The 17,279-nt window shown below is 36.6% G+C and overlaps 2 protein-coding genes across 3 annotated transcripts in view; one reads left to right on the top strand and one right to left on the bottom strand.

Moving 5' to 3' along the window:
- THOC1 (THO complex 1) overlaps positions 1-4,102 on the top strand; it is a 52,884-nt gene extending 48,782 nt beyond the window's left edge. For both annotated transcript variants that reach the window (XM_029922968.1, XM_029922967.1), the window contains 3 exons: positions 2,052-2,199; positions 2,938-3,013; positions 3,697-4,102. In XM_029922968.1, coding sequence (XP_029778828.1) covers positions 2,052-2,199; positions 2,938-3,013; positions 3,697-3,992 — 520 coding nt within the window. In that variant the 3' untranslated portion in view covers positions 3,993-4,102. The remainder of the gene's footprint in view (positions 1-2,051; positions 2,200-2,937; positions 3,014-3,696) is intronic.
- USP14 (ubiquitin specific peptidase 14) overlaps positions 4,073-17,279 on the bottom strand; it is a 47,148-nt gene continuing 33,941 nt past the window's right edge. The window contains exons 8-16 of the mRNA XM_029922969.1: positions 17,193-17,273; positions 16,731-16,816; positions 14,808-14,922; positions 12,110-12,175; positions 11,872-11,964; positions 10,368-10,496; positions 8,116-8,176; positions 7,659-7,766; positions 4,073-7,022 (exon numbers count right to left, since the gene is read on the bottom strand). Of these exons, the coding sequence (XP_029778829.1) occupies positions 6,871-7,022; positions 7,659-7,766; positions 8,116-8,176; positions 10,368-10,496; positions 11,872-11,964; positions 12,110-12,175; positions 14,808-14,922; positions 16,731-16,816; positions 17,193-17,273 (891 nt within the window). The 3' untranslated portion in view covers positions 4,073-6,870. The remainder of the gene's footprint in view (positions 7,023-7,658; positions 7,767-8,115; positions 8,177-10,367; positions 10,497-11,871; positions 11,965-12,109; positions 12,176-14,807; positions 14,923-16,730; positions 16,817-17,192; positions 17,274-17,279) is intronic.

The raw sequence follows: 17,279 nt of genomic DNA, 5'->3' as shown, positions 1-17,279 counted from the left end.
CTCACGAGTTTTAGAGTAACGTCAGGACTCAGTCACAGCTCCGTCATCTAAATCTAGGTGACACCACACAGCACTGTGGTTTTAAATAGGCATTTTAAAGGTGATTTAAGGGCACGGGCCCTCTCGTCAGACTGTCTGGGTTCCAATCCCAAGACACACTCTTACTGGCTAGGCTGCTATGGCTACTATAGCACCCCTCTGCCTGTTTTCCAAATTGTTAAATAGTAATACCCACCTCACAGGGTTAAATAAGAATAGTTCACTGACACGGGACATGTAGTTAGCACACAGTAAATAGAGTGCGGTGGCTAATATGACCTTATGACTAGTTACAAGTTAGTTACTATAATCTCTTATACTCTGGTCAGTTCTCCAGAATGAGAATTGTGATCTTCAAACTCATGCTTAGAATCTTCCAGTGACTGCATATTCAAATTAGGATGAAATCCAAACTCCTTACTGGGCCTAGAAGACTTCAGTCTGGCTCCTACCTACCCTTCCAAACCACGTCTCCTCTTCCTCCTCACTCACTCTCTCTGCTCTCAACACACCGGCCCGGGTTCTGTTCTTCACCTCAAAGGTTTTTCCGTCTCAGGGCCTCTGCACTTGCCAAGGCTTGTGGGCTCACTTCACCTCTCCTCAGATACTGCCTCAGGGCAGTTTTCCCTGGCCCAGAAGCTCCACCAAATCAGAAATTCTCACTTCTCACTTTTCTCATCCCTACCATTGTCTGAGATTCTTATACTTTGTGTTTATCAATAATAATAGTCATTCACATTTACTGTGTCAGGTACTCCCTAAGCCCTTACCATATATACCTCTAAAGTAGAAACTACTCTCTTCTCCATTTTACGGTTAAAGAAAGTGAGGCAAAGGGTAAATAATATATTGAAGTTCTCATCTAGTAAGTGACAGAGCCAGGAAAACCACTCTAGCCTCAGGGCCCCGCCCTCAACTGCAGCACTGCAGTGTCCCGAGTGCTCAGGGTACACTTACAGTGTCCATGACCCTGAGTGCCCAGCTCAATAAGTATTTGTTGAAAGAATGTGATAGTTCTCCAAGAATCTTGGTTTAAGAACCTGAATGGTATTTATAGATTTCTGGAGAGTAAGAAAGTTTGTATCACTGACAGAGGAGTTTTGAAAATGTGTAAAAGATTCAAATTATTTATATGAGGATGTGTCTGAGGACTATTCAGGTAGGGCCCACAGCATGGCATTAACTTGGCAGGACCGCGGGGCAGGAGGAGCTCTGTAAGTGCCAGCACGTTAAACACAGAGGTGCATTTGTAAGCAAGGACCAAAGAACCAGCTGGCTACTCTTAAGAACTTGGGTGGAACTGCCAGATGACTTGCAAAACTCACAAACAGAACAATTTGTGCTCTAGACTCTTCTGCAGCTCGGCTGTTTCTACATTATCTTTAGAATTTGGGGTTTTCACTTCTCACCTTACTGCGTACCACCTACTGCTGTGCTTCCCAACAGTTCATGGATTCTATTCTTCATCACTGCTTCTTGTGTTGGCTATTCTGTTTTCCGTTTAGTTTTGGAGCCATTTTTATTCATTGAGTTTGGTATTGAGCAAATTAAAAATTAGATGTTAATGGGGAACATATTGGATTAAATTTATGTGGTGAAAACTCAGCGCTGAATTTCTAAGATATTCTGAAATTCTCACTTGTAGGTGGCATTGACAGTATGGATATCAGCTTCTTGAACATAGTAAACCTATTGTGAATTTTTTCCCTAAATAGGTAGATTATTACTGTCCTGCACATAGAACATCTAGTTAGTACTATACAAACTGACTTATGATTAAGTAAAATGTGTATAAAAGTGTTCACTGTATATGAACCTGTCTCATCAGATTCCGCTGGCTTCTAGTGTTACTAATGAACTGCATACTGGTAAGTTCTTTAGGAATAAAATCAGAATGAAAAGAATGGTGCCTTCAGCTACTTAGAGTTTAGAATTTCACATGGTAAGTGACATTAACTAGAAGGCCTATAGCAATACAGCATGAATTACAAGATGGCCATCTCTCTTCGTAGGGCTGTGAACAACTCCAATTATGGCTGGAGAGCCCTGAGACTGCTGGCACGCAGAAGCCCTCACTTCTTCCAGCCAACCAACCAGCAGTTTAAAAGTTTGCCAGAGTACCTTGAAAACATGGTAATAAAGCTAGCAAAGGAACTACCGGTAAGTAATATAGATCATTTTTTCATATTCTTTAGGTGATGTTATCTAAAACAATTACCACTATTTGAACAAAGAAGCTGAATTTAGTTTATCATATGGAAAAAAAACTACAAACCAACCTCCGTGTTCTAGAATAAGGAAAAATGCATTTGAGTATACATTTATAGGAAGTACGTAAGTTGAGGAGCATCTTAAATTACATGCTACATAAAAAAACTGTTAAAGTCCACAGTACTTTGGTTAAATAATTATCCCACCTGTAAATTAGACATATTTTTCCTGTTTGATAAAAGACAGTGCAATGGTAAACAGGATTGGAGGGTAGCAGTAGGTATTGTGGCCTTTCTACTCTGTTCTCTTTTCTAATCATTTTCTCATTGCATTACTACAATGTAGTAACAACTATACTGAAAACTACCCAGAGTATGGTTGCTCCCCTGGTTTTCCCCAGCCCGTTGTTACCTGTGTAAGATACCTGCAAGTCATTGTACTCTGTGCTGGCTTCCCTCTTCCCAGCTTGGGGACAGGGGGCGTCTTCCCAATTCTCAGACCTTACCGTCCACTCCACGTTGGCACCACCCCATTTGTGATCCTCACCTGCCAGTCCCATTTAACACACTCAAGGATAAAGTTCTGGCTCCTCTATTTGGCATCTCAACCACTCCTGTCTAACCTGAAAGTATGGGCAGTTATTTTACAAGTCAGCATTCTTTTAAACATTATTTTTCCTCCTTTTAGCCTCCTTCTGAAGAAATAAAAACAGGTGAGGATGAAGATGAGGAAGACAATGATGCTTTACTGAAGGAAAATGAAAGTAAGAACTGAATTTTCTTGGCTATTTTACAAAATTGGAAAAGATTGGGGTTCTTTGTTGAGAGGTATGTTATTTGATCTACTTCTCAACTTCTACCATTTATCTCTCAGCTGTTTCTTATACTGAGGAACTTTAAGCATTGCTTGACAGCTTGTAATTAAAATATTACATTTTATGCAATAAAATGTGGAGGTGATGGAAAGTACTTATATTTGAAGGTGACCCATACCTGTTAGTTTTGACGGGGGTGGGGTTACAAGGGGGCTTCAGGGGAGGCCTTCATAATTACAAGAGAGACAACAGCTTTAGCTTTAAAAGAAGTATTGAGGGTGCCTGGGTGGCTCAGTTGACTCTTGAATTAGGCTCAAGTCAGGATCCTAGGGGTCATGGGATCGAGCTCCATGTTAGCGTGGAGCCTGACACACTGAACCTGAAGACTGCTTGAGATTCTCTCTCTTCCCCTCTCCCCTACTTGTCCTCTGTCTCTGTCCCTCTCTATAAAATTTTTTAAAATGTGTTGATTTCTTAGTAATTACTAAGAACGATATTCAAACCACGGAAAATATAGAAAGGAATTGTTTTTACTAAAGCTTATGAAAGGTGATTAATATTTCAGTGGCCCCATATTCTTCCCAGTTCTGTTGTATACTTTGTACATAATTTACATTTCCTGTGTTTTCTAGGCCCTGATGTTCGGCGGGACAAACCTGTGACAGGGGAACAAATAGAAGTATTTGCTAACAAGCTGGGCGAACAATGGAAGATCCTGGCTCCCTACTTGGAAATGAAAGACTCAGAAATTAGACAGATTGAGTGTGACAGTGAGGACATGAAGATGAGAGCTAAGCAGCTACTAGTCGCCTGGCAAGATCAAGAGGGAGTACACGCGACACCCGAGAATCTGATGAATGCACTGAATAAGTCCGGATTAGGTGACCTTGCAGAAAGTCTAACTAATGACAATGAGACAAATAGTTAGCTTCTTTTTTTTTTTTTATTAAAACTGTGATTAAGATTTTGTTACCAAGCAGCATTTGATAAGAGGTCCAATGGTTTTGGTAAACAATAAACATTTTTGTAACAGTTGTACAGTTTGGCTGGTGCTCCAAGAACAAGAGAACACATTGGCTCTTGATAACTGACCTCAGGGTTTCAGAAGGGAATACGTTGGGAAAATGGCCAAAATAAAGTGACCTCAAGGTCAAATATTTTTGTTACATATTTATAATGAAGTCAATAAGCACTATTTAGGGAGCATGGTGTTTCCTAAGACATACTATGCCAAATTAGTTTCCTGCATGCCAGTAGTAGTTGCAAAATTTAACATGCTGTTGTGAAAAATCCCAGAATGACTCTGTGAAGCCCTGTATGCCTGCTCTAGTCTCAGTCATTTGTGCTTTAAAACGAGGATCAACAAACAAGGGTCCATTTTCTACCTGTTTTTACAAGTAAAACCGCATCAGCACACATCCCTGCTGATTCCTTTAAGTATCCCCGTGGCTCCTTTAATGCTACAACAGAGTTAAGTACCCACAACAAAGATGATGGCCTGCAAAACCTAAAATATTTATCATCCACCCCACCCGTTACAGAAAGCGTTTGCCAACCTCCAAATTTAAAAGAAATAAGGCAGAGTCTAAAACCTAGTCTTTTTAGCTTTACAAAAATTATTTAACCTCTTAAGTCCTTACAATCGAGATTTATATTTCTGGGACTGTTTTGAAGTTCAAGATGTGTAATCTATAATCGTCAGAGCACTATGTAGTAATGGCTGGAAATAGTACCATCTAGTAAGGATTTCCCACATAAGCATCAGGGCATCACTGATCATTTGTTTTGAATCCTGAAAGTGACTAAGCAGTGCTTACTGCACCACAACTACTCGTGCTTGGGCTTCCCGTCCCTAGCGAGTCCGACAGCGATCCGGCACAGCTGCCACACTGAAAGGGCCTGGTGCTCGCGGCACAGCTAACAAGGCACGCCCAGGACCCAGACGTCGTCTGGTCTGCTCTCCCTTCTCAAAGACCTGCCGTGCAAGGCTGAACTCTACAACAGCCTTACTGAAACACTCATAGAAGTCCCAGTTTCTTAGACTTAGAAAAAATCTTTGGAATAATGCTTATTTGGATCAAATAATATGAAATTAATTTTTATAACAAGGAATTATAATTTTAAAATCCTAACTCCATGCAAGACATACTTTGTTCTAAACCTACCTCATGATGTAGTAGCTGCAGCATCCTGCAAATTAGCAATTAGAATTCTGATTTCTGAATTTATGTCCTTAAAATTGTTCAGACCAAGTAAGAGAATAAAAACTGCACTCACAAGCCTCATGGCTACAGTCTCCTCCTCCCCATTCTATTCTGCACCCTCCTCCAAGGCAAAGGGAATAAGGACTGTCAATAATTACCATTTAGCTGAAGAAGCTATTTACAAATAGGGGATAAAATAAGCATTTCAGGGAAACCTATCCATCTGATTTTATCACATTGTTCAAAGTTGAGACGAAAATGGCCATTATTCTCTAGAAAACTATTAATTACTGGTGCTGTACTCAGCAGAGCATTAAGACAGCATAAGATTGGAGATTTCATGATAAATCACCCAAACTTCATTTTACATATCGAACTCAAAATCAGAGACAAATTTGCTAATTTTTGATCCTTGATCTAGCAATCAAGGCTCTTAAAGATGAACTAATTAAATGTGTTAAAAGGTAAGAAACCTACCATACCGAAACACCACATTCTCTTGGTATTTTTACCATCACTTTAAAAGTCACTGCTATTAAATTCTGAGACAGACATTAAGATTTTGGGAATAGATGAAAGTACAAACATAAACTGAGCCAAGGAAAAAAGCAATGAGGGTCACTGCATTCAGCATCCAAAGAACTCCATTACTTTTACAACTTCATATTTCTTTTGAACAGAATATAATGTGAGGAGGCAAAAAAAGTTTTTTTTAAATGAATGCTTAACAGCAAAGTAAGACTAACCATCTGCAGAAACTATAGTATTACATATACCTAAACTTAACCCAAGCTTCAACACTCAGTAGACAAAAGACTTGAGGTCAGAAGCTGTTAGTCCCTCCTTTTTTTTTTTATTAAATCTCCTCATTTTCTAAAAAAAAAGCAACGAGTGCTTGTCAGTTTTTTTTCTTAAGGTTGATTACTACAAAACCATTGCAAAGTTAAATATACAAACCACAGTACATCAGAGAGACACAGTAATAAATGTATAATCAAATGTACTATTATTGATCACAATTTATTTTAAAGTCATGAAAAGCCAGCAACAGGCTGGACAAATACTCGATTGTACCCATGTTTCCACGGGATGTGGGCAGCAGCACTGAGAAACACAATGAGAAAAACACTTACTTCCTTTCTATCTTCCTGGCAAAATTTTTGTTAGATAAGGCAAAGGATGGGCAGCTATAAATCAGCGGTGGTTTGAACCATGCAACGACAACAACAGAAGTAGAGCAATAGGTGTGCAATAAACATCTGATTGCTGAATCCTGGGCTGGAAAAGGCAGGGAGAAAAGATTTATCACAGAAGGTAATGGTTGAAAGGCATTTCAAATCAGAATTTTTACAAATTAATGCAAGAAATAAGCTTTTTAAAAAATATCTTCCTGCAATCTTTATACAGGGGAGCGCAGTCCAAAGGCAATTTTCTTTATTCTGTAATTTTTTTAGACTGATCCACAGAGTGGTCTGCTTCCACTCTCTTGTTCCACATGAGGGGACGCACATAAAACCACCAAAGAGCTTCCTCTAAAGCTCTGGATTATAGAAATGATCAACAAATAACGTTTATTTCACACCTAAACATAAATAGCTAAAATTACTGTTCACTTTCCTCTTCCATTATTTCAACTCTGCGAGGCCCGTACAGCAGAACATAAGCTATATGCCAGTCTCCGCCACCAGAAAGCCGCAAGATATCCTCGGGGGCCACGAGGCTGACCTTGTCATCATCAAACTTAATCCATTCATCTACAGAACAGAGAAGAGGGGGTTAGCATCCTGTGTGGTTTCCTCAGTCGTGTCAAGACAGTTACTAATTTTAGGCACATAGTACTCCATCTACCATACTAACAGTTTTCCAAGTTTAGTCCAGGGATAACTCAGGTTCAAGACCATTTTCAGCAATGCCATGAACGTCACAACTATTTTCGTAATACTCTTAAAGCATGATTTGCCTTTTTGGCCCTCATTCTCTCAGGTTTGCTTTGGAATTTTCCAGGAGTCACACGATGTGTGATAAAGCAACAGACAAAATGCAGAAATAGTTATGAAGATCCAGCAGTCTCCTACTAAGCCAGACAAAACAGACCTACAAAAACAAATCAATACTACTTCTCTTGCTATTTTTTTGCTTTGGAAAATGTTATTTTTAGGTTATTTACATGATACATTATTTTATTACTGTCAGTCTTCATTAATTTCCCAGTAAATATTAGGAGAATCTTCATAAACAAGCTCTTTGTGGACTTCAAAAATTAAGAGTAAAGGGGTTCTGAAACCAAAAAGTTTAAAAAAAACCAGTGGGTTATAAAATTTGTACTAAATAAACTGTTAAAATAGTTAACAACTGAAAAAAAAAAAACAAAAACAAAAACGAATCTTTACCTTGTTTCCTTTTTACCCATGATACATAATGGCCTGAAGAGCTAGACCTTCCCTGATGTGTTAACACTGCTTGCAAGTCATAGTATCCACAATTATTGGAGCCAATATCTAAAGAAAGATGTAAACCCAAAAATATTGGACAATGAACATACATGTGTTTTCTCAAGCCAAGTAGCAAGCAAGAAGTTGAAGGTTAGTCTAGAGAAGTACTACTTTATCATTAGAATTCAGGAAGGTATTACTGTTCAATGTTAAGGATTTATGAAAGATAATTTAAGAAGTATGGTATTATTCAAAGAACTAAAGCCACAAAGATTTTTACTGTGTCTAAGGTACATTTTAAGGAATCTGACTTTCTTTTTGAAGTGTACTATCTGAAAAAATTACTAAGTGCCAATGTAGTAATTTTACCTTCAACACATACACACACAATAACTCAGTTGAAATTTCCACTTACCATCAGCAAAAGAAAAAGGCTCATATTTAACTTCTTTCTGGGGACTACTCTTTTTGTCACTCTGAGGAGAAAAAAAATTTAACTTTAAATAATGATACTGAAAATAAAATTTATATTATATTCCAGAAATATTTACTGACAATATAAAACAAAATGTATTCTACCTTACAAATAACCAAAATGATATAGAGTTAACATAAAACTCTAAACCCAAAGAATCTATGCTTCAACAATATATAATTTTGTATGTATAAGTAACAGACCCTCTGCCCAACTATAAGCCATGGCTCAGGTCATAATCTCACGGTTCATGAGTTCAAGCCCCGTGTCAGGCTCTGAGCTGTCAGTACACAGATTCTGTGTCTCCCTCTCTCCGCCCCTCCTCCACTCACATTCTGTCTCTCCCTCTCTCGAAAATAAATAAATGTTTTTTTTTAAACTTTAAGGGGCGCCTAGGTGGCTCAGTTGGTAAGCATCCGACTTTGACTCAGGTCATGATCTCATGGTTTGTGGGTTCGAGCCCCGCGTCGGGTTCTGTGCTGACAGTTCAGAGCCTGGAGCCTGTCTTCAGATTCTATGTCTCCCCCTCTCTCTGACCCTCCCCTGCTCATGCTCTCTCTCTCAAAAATAAAATTTAAAAATAATAAAAAATTTTTTAAAAATTAAAACACTTTTAAAAACGTATGCATATACACACACACTCACACACACCTATATATAAACCTTCAAAATTCAAAAGTAAAAAATAGCACAATTGGAAAATGAGAAGGCATGAATAAACATTTCACCAAAGAGGAAATACAAATAGCAAATAAATACATTAAGACCTATTCAATATCAGCCCTTAGGAAAATGCAAATTAAAAACCACAAAGAGGTACTGCTGCAAACCTATACATATGGTAAAATAAAGAATAGTGACACCACCAAATTCTGGCAAGAATGCAGAAAGTGGATTAGTCATATGCTGTTCATGGGCATCTAAAATGGTATAGTGTCTATGGAAAACATTTGAAAGTTTCTTTAAAAACTAAATATACAACCATGCAATCTAGCAATTATGCTCCTGGGTATTTATTCCTAGAGAAATGAAAATTTACGTTTACACTGAAACTGGCACATGAATGCTTATAGCAGGTTTATTCACAATAAACAACCCAGAATGGTTAAGTAAACTGTGGTATATGCATACCATGGAACACTATTCAACAACAAAAAAGCAGGAAGTACTGCTCTACAAAATGACCTGGGCTAATTTCCAAAGAATTATGCTGAGAAAAGAAAATCCCAAAAGGTTACATACTATATGATTCATTTAAATAATGATCTTGAAATAACAAAATTATAGAAATGGAAAACAGGTTAGCAGTTGGCAGGATTTGAGGAGGAAGTAGGAGCCAAGGGAAAGTGGGTTTGGCCACAAGGGGGCAGTATGCAGAAACTTTGGTTGACGAAAATGTACTACATTTAGACTGTATCAATTTCCAGGTTGTGAGATTGTATTACCGTTTTTTGCAAGATGTTACCACAAAGGAAACTTGGTAAAAGGTATTTGGAGCTCTTAATATTATTTCTTTTAACTGCATGTGATTCTACAAATATCTCAAAATGAAGCTTAATGTTTAAAAATAAAAGCATTTAATACAAATACAATAATTTGCAGAAGAATTTAATTTTAGACTTGATATACAAGATCACACTGGAAATATCTGTAGTTACCAGAAAAAATCTTTTTCATTATGGGAAAAAAAGAATAATCCAACACACAGTTCTGCTGTACCTTATCAAAACCTAAAATAATACAATTTATTAAATACAGTCTCCTAAGGTTGTGATCTTAGCAGTTAAAGGCAGGCACACCAGCACCACTTACTGAAAGATACAATTTAGTTGCCCCAGTAGGCAAAAATGAGCCAATATTCTACAACATGAATTCCATCTTAGAGATAACTAACTCTGTGACTTACAAGGAAAACAATAAAATACACTAAAAATACTAGGCGGGATGTTATGTGATGTGCTTTGAGAAGATAAATATAAAAGAAATTTAAGCTACAGATTACAGTAGGAAAAATAAATATTAGGGCTTATTCTACTATAAAGGGTCCATAATACCATAACTAGAGTTCTTTTTCTTACATAAAGTATACACAAAACTTTGTGTGCTAAATAAAATACAGGTTCATCCATTTTTACTAAGATTAACAGTAAAAATAATTATTGAGCACTGATTAAAGATTAAAATAAACCTACTGTCTTTGGCTGCTGATTCACTTTTTTATCTTCTAGATCCTTGAATTTTGATCGAAAAGAGACCATTTTCTCCTGAAGTTCTGGTGTACATAGTTCGTACACATCCAACATAAGAGGAAATTTAACATCCTATATATAAACCGAAAAGAAAAATGTGTAAACACACTTATAACGGTAGTTATTTAAAATACCCATAATACTTTTAAAATAGTACTTTCATAATTCAAAAGAAGTTGAAAATAAAATTTATAAAAACCAGTTGGATATCTATGCAGCTGAAAGCACCACAGTGCAGATTTTCAATCTGGTCCTAATTTTTTTCTTTTAAATAGGCTCCACACCTAACTTGGGGCTTGAACGTGGGACCCTAAAATCAAGAGTCACATGCTCTACCAGTTGAGCCAGCCAGGCACCCTGGTCATAACTTTTTAAAATAAAAAAAATTTTTTTTTTGTTTTTCCAATATTCTCACCCTTAACATTAACCACAGAGGAGTTACCAAAATTTATATGACAAAAGAAGTATTTCAGAAACATCAGATCAGGGGCACCTGGATGGCTCAGTCAGTTAAGCATCCAACTACAGCTCAGGTTATGATCTCATGATTCATGGATTTGAGCTCCACATCAGGCTCTGCACTGACATCTCAGAGCCTGGAACTTGCTTTGATTCTGTTTCTTCCTCTCTCTCCCTGCCCCTCCCCGGCTTGTGCACGCTCTTGCTCTCTCTCTCAAAAATAAAAATTAACTTGAAAAAAAAGCAAAAACAAAAGCATTATATCAGTTGTTGTGAAAATAATGGATACCTAAAACTAACAAAGGAAATCAATTTATACATGGGGTCACACTTAATGACTTTTTGTAATTTGAAATACCCCTTTACATAGCAATAACAATACTAATACATATAGTTAACACTTGTAAATACTCCCAACTACATTTAACCTTAACATATAACACTAAGTATATCTTAAATTGTATCATGAATTTCAGCTCTCTTCCAAGGATCAAGGACTACGGATATGAAGCAGAGCTATAGGTCCACAAAACGGCTATATCATAAGGCTGGCTCTTACTAAAGAGATTACAATTACTGTACTAGAGAGTGCAGTGTGTTATAATAGCCCGTACCCACACTCTCAACCCACAGACCTGCAGAGTCAGTACCTATGGAGCTGAGGATCTGCTCTAGACCAGTGTTTATGGGTCCATCAGAATTAACAGGAAATCTTCTGAAAAATTCTAAGACCACAGGGCCTACTTAGTCAAAGGCTGGGGGTGCTAGTGATGAAAGTCAGGCATGTGTAGGATTTAAAAGAAAAGGAACAGCAGATAATTCCAATACACAGTCTTGGTTAGTTAAGAACCACTTATCTAATGTTAAGAACCTCCCTTACAGTATTTTGAAGAAAGTTTATCCCTAAAGAAATAAAGAAATCTACTGTAAGTTAGGGATTTCCATCGAAGAATTACAATATTTTATTATACTGAAGCTCATTACTAACCTTAAGAACTTTAGCATTCACAGATTCCTTCTCTTTATAAAAAAACCGAACCATCTGAATAGTCAAGTAAGCAGGTAGTCGGCTGATCTTGGACTGAGAAGAAAAAAATAAATTCTATCACATGCAAATACCACACAAGTTTTTAATTCTTTGGTTTGGTAAAAACAAAGACTGGGTAACATTAACTGGAAACCATTTATCAAAATGGATTCAGTGTCAAAAGGAATGCACGACTTACAGATTTGATGTATAAAGCATTTCTTTGCAATGTCGGAGACTGTTTGGTGATTTCTTCCTGAAGTCGCTAAAAAAAAAAAAAAGAAAGAAAGAAAGAAAGAAAGAAAAATAATAGAAGAAGACCAAACATCTTTAGTTTTAAAAAAATTTTTCTGCAACGTAGAATCACACTTTTTTTAAGTAAGTTCTATGCCCAAAGTGGGGCTTGAACTCATGACCTTGAGGATCAAGAATCACATGCACTACTGATTAAGCCAGCCAGGTGGCCCTGGAATCACACTTTTAATTCTTTTAGACAATATATGACAATGAATTTATGCCGCTGAAAAATCATATGAATGAAGACAATGTAGGAAGGCTTTTTAGATTCAGTTCAGTTCTTAAAAGGCATCAAATAATTTACACAGGTGTGAATTCCTCAGAATGTAATGTTTGAAGTTTTTAAATTGTGACCCAAACGTTGGATCATATTCTGAGTTTACACTGTATTTTGTGTAACATAAAAAGGCTTTTATGGCTTCTGTCTACATACATATCATCAGAATACTCCCATCAGAGGACAATTCAGAGACTGCAGGAAACCCTTGTTCTTTATGCTGTATGTTTTAAAAGCCTTCCAGAACCAATTACTATTAAATATGAGAAAAGTCATCACAGAGAAAACCTGTTAATCTAACAAATGTGGAAAGCGTTTAGCCACTACCACATATCTTAAACATCATGTCTGCTTTTCCATTTCTTACAGCCTATGTTATACTCAGCAAGGCAGTTACCTCTCTGCACATCATATAGAAATGATACCAGTAATGTATGTATCACAGTGCAGTTAGAATTACATGAGTTGTTATGTGTAGAAAACATGGACAACCATTTGGCATATATTCTATGTTCAATAAACATTAGCTACTATTTCTCGTATTAAAAAAATCACTAGTGTGCTCTGCTTTATAAGAACATTTAATACATAAGAAATTTGAGTTAAAACACTTTAATGTTTACTATAAAAATATTACTTGTATAAAATGATTTTTTAATTTTTAAAAGTACTAATGATATTACAAAAGGAATTACTATGTAGCTTAACATTTAATCAAATTTGTTCTTCAGCAAAAACAGTAAAGAAATATGGAGCCAATTATGCTAGAATAATCAGAACAAATGATAATAAAGCATCTAAAACATGGGCACCATGGGGCAAGTGCCTGAATGGTTCAACTGGTTAAGCGTCCGACTCTTAAATTTCGGCTCAGATCATGATCTCATGGTTCATGGGTTCGAGCCCTGCATCAGAATCTGTGCTGGCAGTGTGGAACCTGCTTGGGATTCTCTATCTCCCTCTCTCTCTCTGCCTCTCCCCCACTCGCGGACTCAAAATAAATAAACAAACGTTTTTAGAAGTATTTTAAAAATGGGCAAGACAATACAGTATCTGTTAAATACATGCTTTTTGAGAAAGCACATCTGGTGTGATGTTATTCATCCGGCAAGCCGTATCAATTACCACCATTCCACTATCATCTAGAGAGCCAAGGACATTTAGCTTTTCCAGAATTTTATAAAATTATGAAGAAAAATATCGTCCTGGAGAGTTCTTGCCCAAACATTTCATTCCATTCTACACTCTCCAATTACCTTTATATACTTCATCATTTGATGCCTTGAAACTTGCACATCATGATTCATTATAGGACTCTTAGTGGTTAGCTTATTTGTAAGTTTTTAAAATAAACTTCACAGAATATTACTTTCTATTTGCCTCTTAGGTCCACATTTATCAACCCCTCCCCTAACCAATCTTTCCAAAAACTGTAGACAGGAACTCCGTGATGACAAATTATCTTGTTTACCAATGTAATCCCTGCCTCAATTCACTGCCTATCTTCAAGACATATACATACTTCCCAATCCAAATCAAAGTACTAAGTTAGCAAATAAAACTATTAAACTTTTATCAATCTTCTCATTAAAGAATTCATTCTGTAATATGGAAATGGGGGAAGAGTAAGAACTGGATAATGTCAGTATTAAGTTCTAGACCTGGCTCTGTCACAAACTAAGTCACTTACATTCTGGGGCCTCAACTGCAATGTTGGTGCAGTGACAGAGGCCCCACATGGCCTGATTTGCATAGTGCAATCCCAGTTTATAACTCATCATTACTAATACATCCTCATAATACCCTAGCAGCCTCCTGCAAACCTCTGGCACAACATTTTTGTCAACCTATCACAACACACAACCTGTGGTCATGTGTGTTTCCATTTAATGATAACATGTTGACACATTCACATCATCTTCACAGCCAACTACACTCTAATTCATCCCTGAACAAAGCTTAGCTAGCAAAATCAAGCCTTCTTAAGGCTTATCTAACACTTCTGCACTTTGGCTCAAGGCCATTTTAAAAGGCAAATCACCAACAGAAAGCATAAATGAAAAAAAAAAAGTGGCACTAAAATTACTGCAAAAGGTGACTTGCTGATAGCATGAGCTGAAACAAGAAGGCAAAGCGTCACCTTTTTGGACCTCAGGTGAGACTGTCCAGCAACTCAAAATTTTTGCCACTCTGGAACATGTCTATAAATGACCATAAGAGCACCACAAGTATTGATCTTAGGAGGTAAAAATAAATTTATAAATAGGTGCATCTGCAAATAGAGAATCCATTTTTAATTAGGAGCAATTGTAACTGGGCTTACCAATTTAAGTCCTGTAAAAAGATACTTGACTTCTTGATTGATAAAACAGCTAAGCTGAAGCTGATTTTCCTTCCCTTTAGTGACTTCTTCTTCTTCAGATTCTGTACATTTCATGCTTGAGAAATAAGGTAAGGAATATACCAACAAGCATTCAATTTGTTATATAATCTTGAATATAATAAATTATCCTAATGCTATTAAAAGCAATAGCATTAATATTTGCAAATGACATATTCAATAAAGGGTTAGTATCCAAAATATATGAAGAAATTATATAACACGAAAAAAATAATAATCCAACTAAAAATGGGCAGAAGACATAAACAGACATTTCTCAAAAGCAGATACACAGATAGCCAACACATGAAAAGACGGTCAACATCACTAATCACCAGGGAAATGCAAATCAAACCCACAATATCACCTTACATCTGTCAGAATGCCTAAAATCAAGAGTGTTGGCAAGGATGTAGAGAAAAAGGAACCCTCAGGCACTGCTGGTGGGAATGCATACTGGTGCAGCCACGGTGTAACACAGTATGGAACCACCATATGATCCAGGAATGCCACTACTAGGTATTTATCCACAGAATATGGAAACCCTAATTCAAAGACATATGCACTCCCATGTTTATTACATGATTTACAATAGCCAAATTATGGAGGCAGCCCAACTGATGGATAAATGGATAAAGATGTGTTGTGTATGTATACAGGTGCGCGCGCGCACACACACGCACACACAAGAATATTATTCAGCCATAAAAAAGACTGAAATCTTGAGATTTGCAACATGGATGGATCTAGGGTATTATGCTAAGCGAAATAAGTCAGTCAGAGGAAGACAAATAACATATGATTTCACTCATATATGGAATTTAAGAACCAAAACAAATTGTGAACAAAAAAAAAAAAGACATACCAAGAAACAGACTCTTAGGTATGGAGAACAAACTGATGCTTACTAAAGGGGAGGTGGGTGAAATAGGACAATGAGCACTGAGTAATGTATAGAACTGCTGAATATGGGGCGCCTGGGTGGCTCAGTCGGTTGAGTGGCCGGCTTCAGCTCAGGTCATGATCTCACGGTTGTGGGTTCGAGCCCCACGTCGGGCTCTGTGCTGACAGCTAGCTCAGAGCCTGGAGCTTGCTTCAGATTCTGTGTCTCCCTCTCTCTCTGACCCTCCCCTGCTCACGCTGTCTCTCTCTGTCCCTCAAAAATAAATAAAAGACATAAAAAAAATTAAAAAAAAAAAAGAACTGCTGAATTGCTATATTTTATGCCTGAAACTAATATAACACTATGTTAACTAGAGTGGAATTTTAAAAAATTAATAGCATCATCCACTGATATTTAAAACATTTTGGTTCCCAAGGAAATTCATTTCAACATACTTAAAAGTGCTTCATTCACTTACCAACAATATGAGTAACCAGTATGTAACAGGATAAATTGTAAACAAATGTTTGGTACTGATACAGTTTTAAAATGGTTTTAACACTAGGACACATAAACAGAAATCTTTAAGTTTCTTCCCATGACCTAGAAAACAGACCTTCTCTAAATCAAGAATTCATGTTTTATTGGCTCAATTTCATGTTTATAATTTGGCTGATGCATTATTTCATACAACTAAAAATTCATTCCCTATGAAGTGAATTAATGAGGTTGACTCCCCTAAAGATATTCTTAAGAAAAAATAATGAGTATTTTTAAAATATACACTTACCTAAATATTAGGATTACTCTACTGTATTTTTCCAAATTCCTAGGTTACATCATATTTTTCAGGCATAAAGCCTCTGAAGAATTTCTCTTCATACCCCACCCACCACTCCAATCAGTCAGCAATGCTGCTGATACCAATTCACTTCTAGTAAGTTATGAGTACAATCTCTACAAATCTTGGCTCATAAGGATACGTAGTTTCAAACTCAACTCCGAAGAACTGATCAATTAAACTTTTCTTTTTAGAAGGTGTCACTGCTGATGCAGATGAAGAATCTGTCTGCAAAAATCAAAACAAAAATTCCTAATTTACTTTATATAGATACTAATGTATATTTCTTCCCATGTTTAGTAAATACATACTTAACCTTTTCAAAATGCAATAAGCCCTTTCTGTAAAATCCTTCTGCTGTTCAAAAAACATTACTAAAAGACTATAGATGCTCAATAATATCACTTATGTTTAACAAATACACTGAATTCAAGTGTGAAATGCAAATTGTGAACAAAAAAATTCCAACTACAGACTGAGAATTTAAAGTACTCAAGTACATGTATACCTATTAAGACAAATTTATTTCAAGCCTTTGGAATCCACGAGCGGGGTGAAATCAAGGTATAATGAAAGTCTATCAGCACAAACATATTTCAATCACCTCTTTAACAGAATCATCTTCTATGGCTTCCAATTTCTGTTGCAATACTCGCATCATTTGTATCCAACATTCATTAGCATCCTGTAA

This window comes from Suricata suricatta, chromosome 14 (genome assembly GCF_006229205.1).
Source record: "Suricata suricatta isolate VVHF042 chromosome 14, meerkat_22Aug2017_6uvM2_HiC, whole genome shotgun sequence".
Taxonomy (NCBI): domain Eukaryota; kingdom Metazoa; phylum Chordata; class Mammalia; order Carnivora; family Herpestidae; genus Suricata; species Suricata suricatta.
This window is presented reverse-complemented; position numbering and strand designations above follow the sequence as displayed.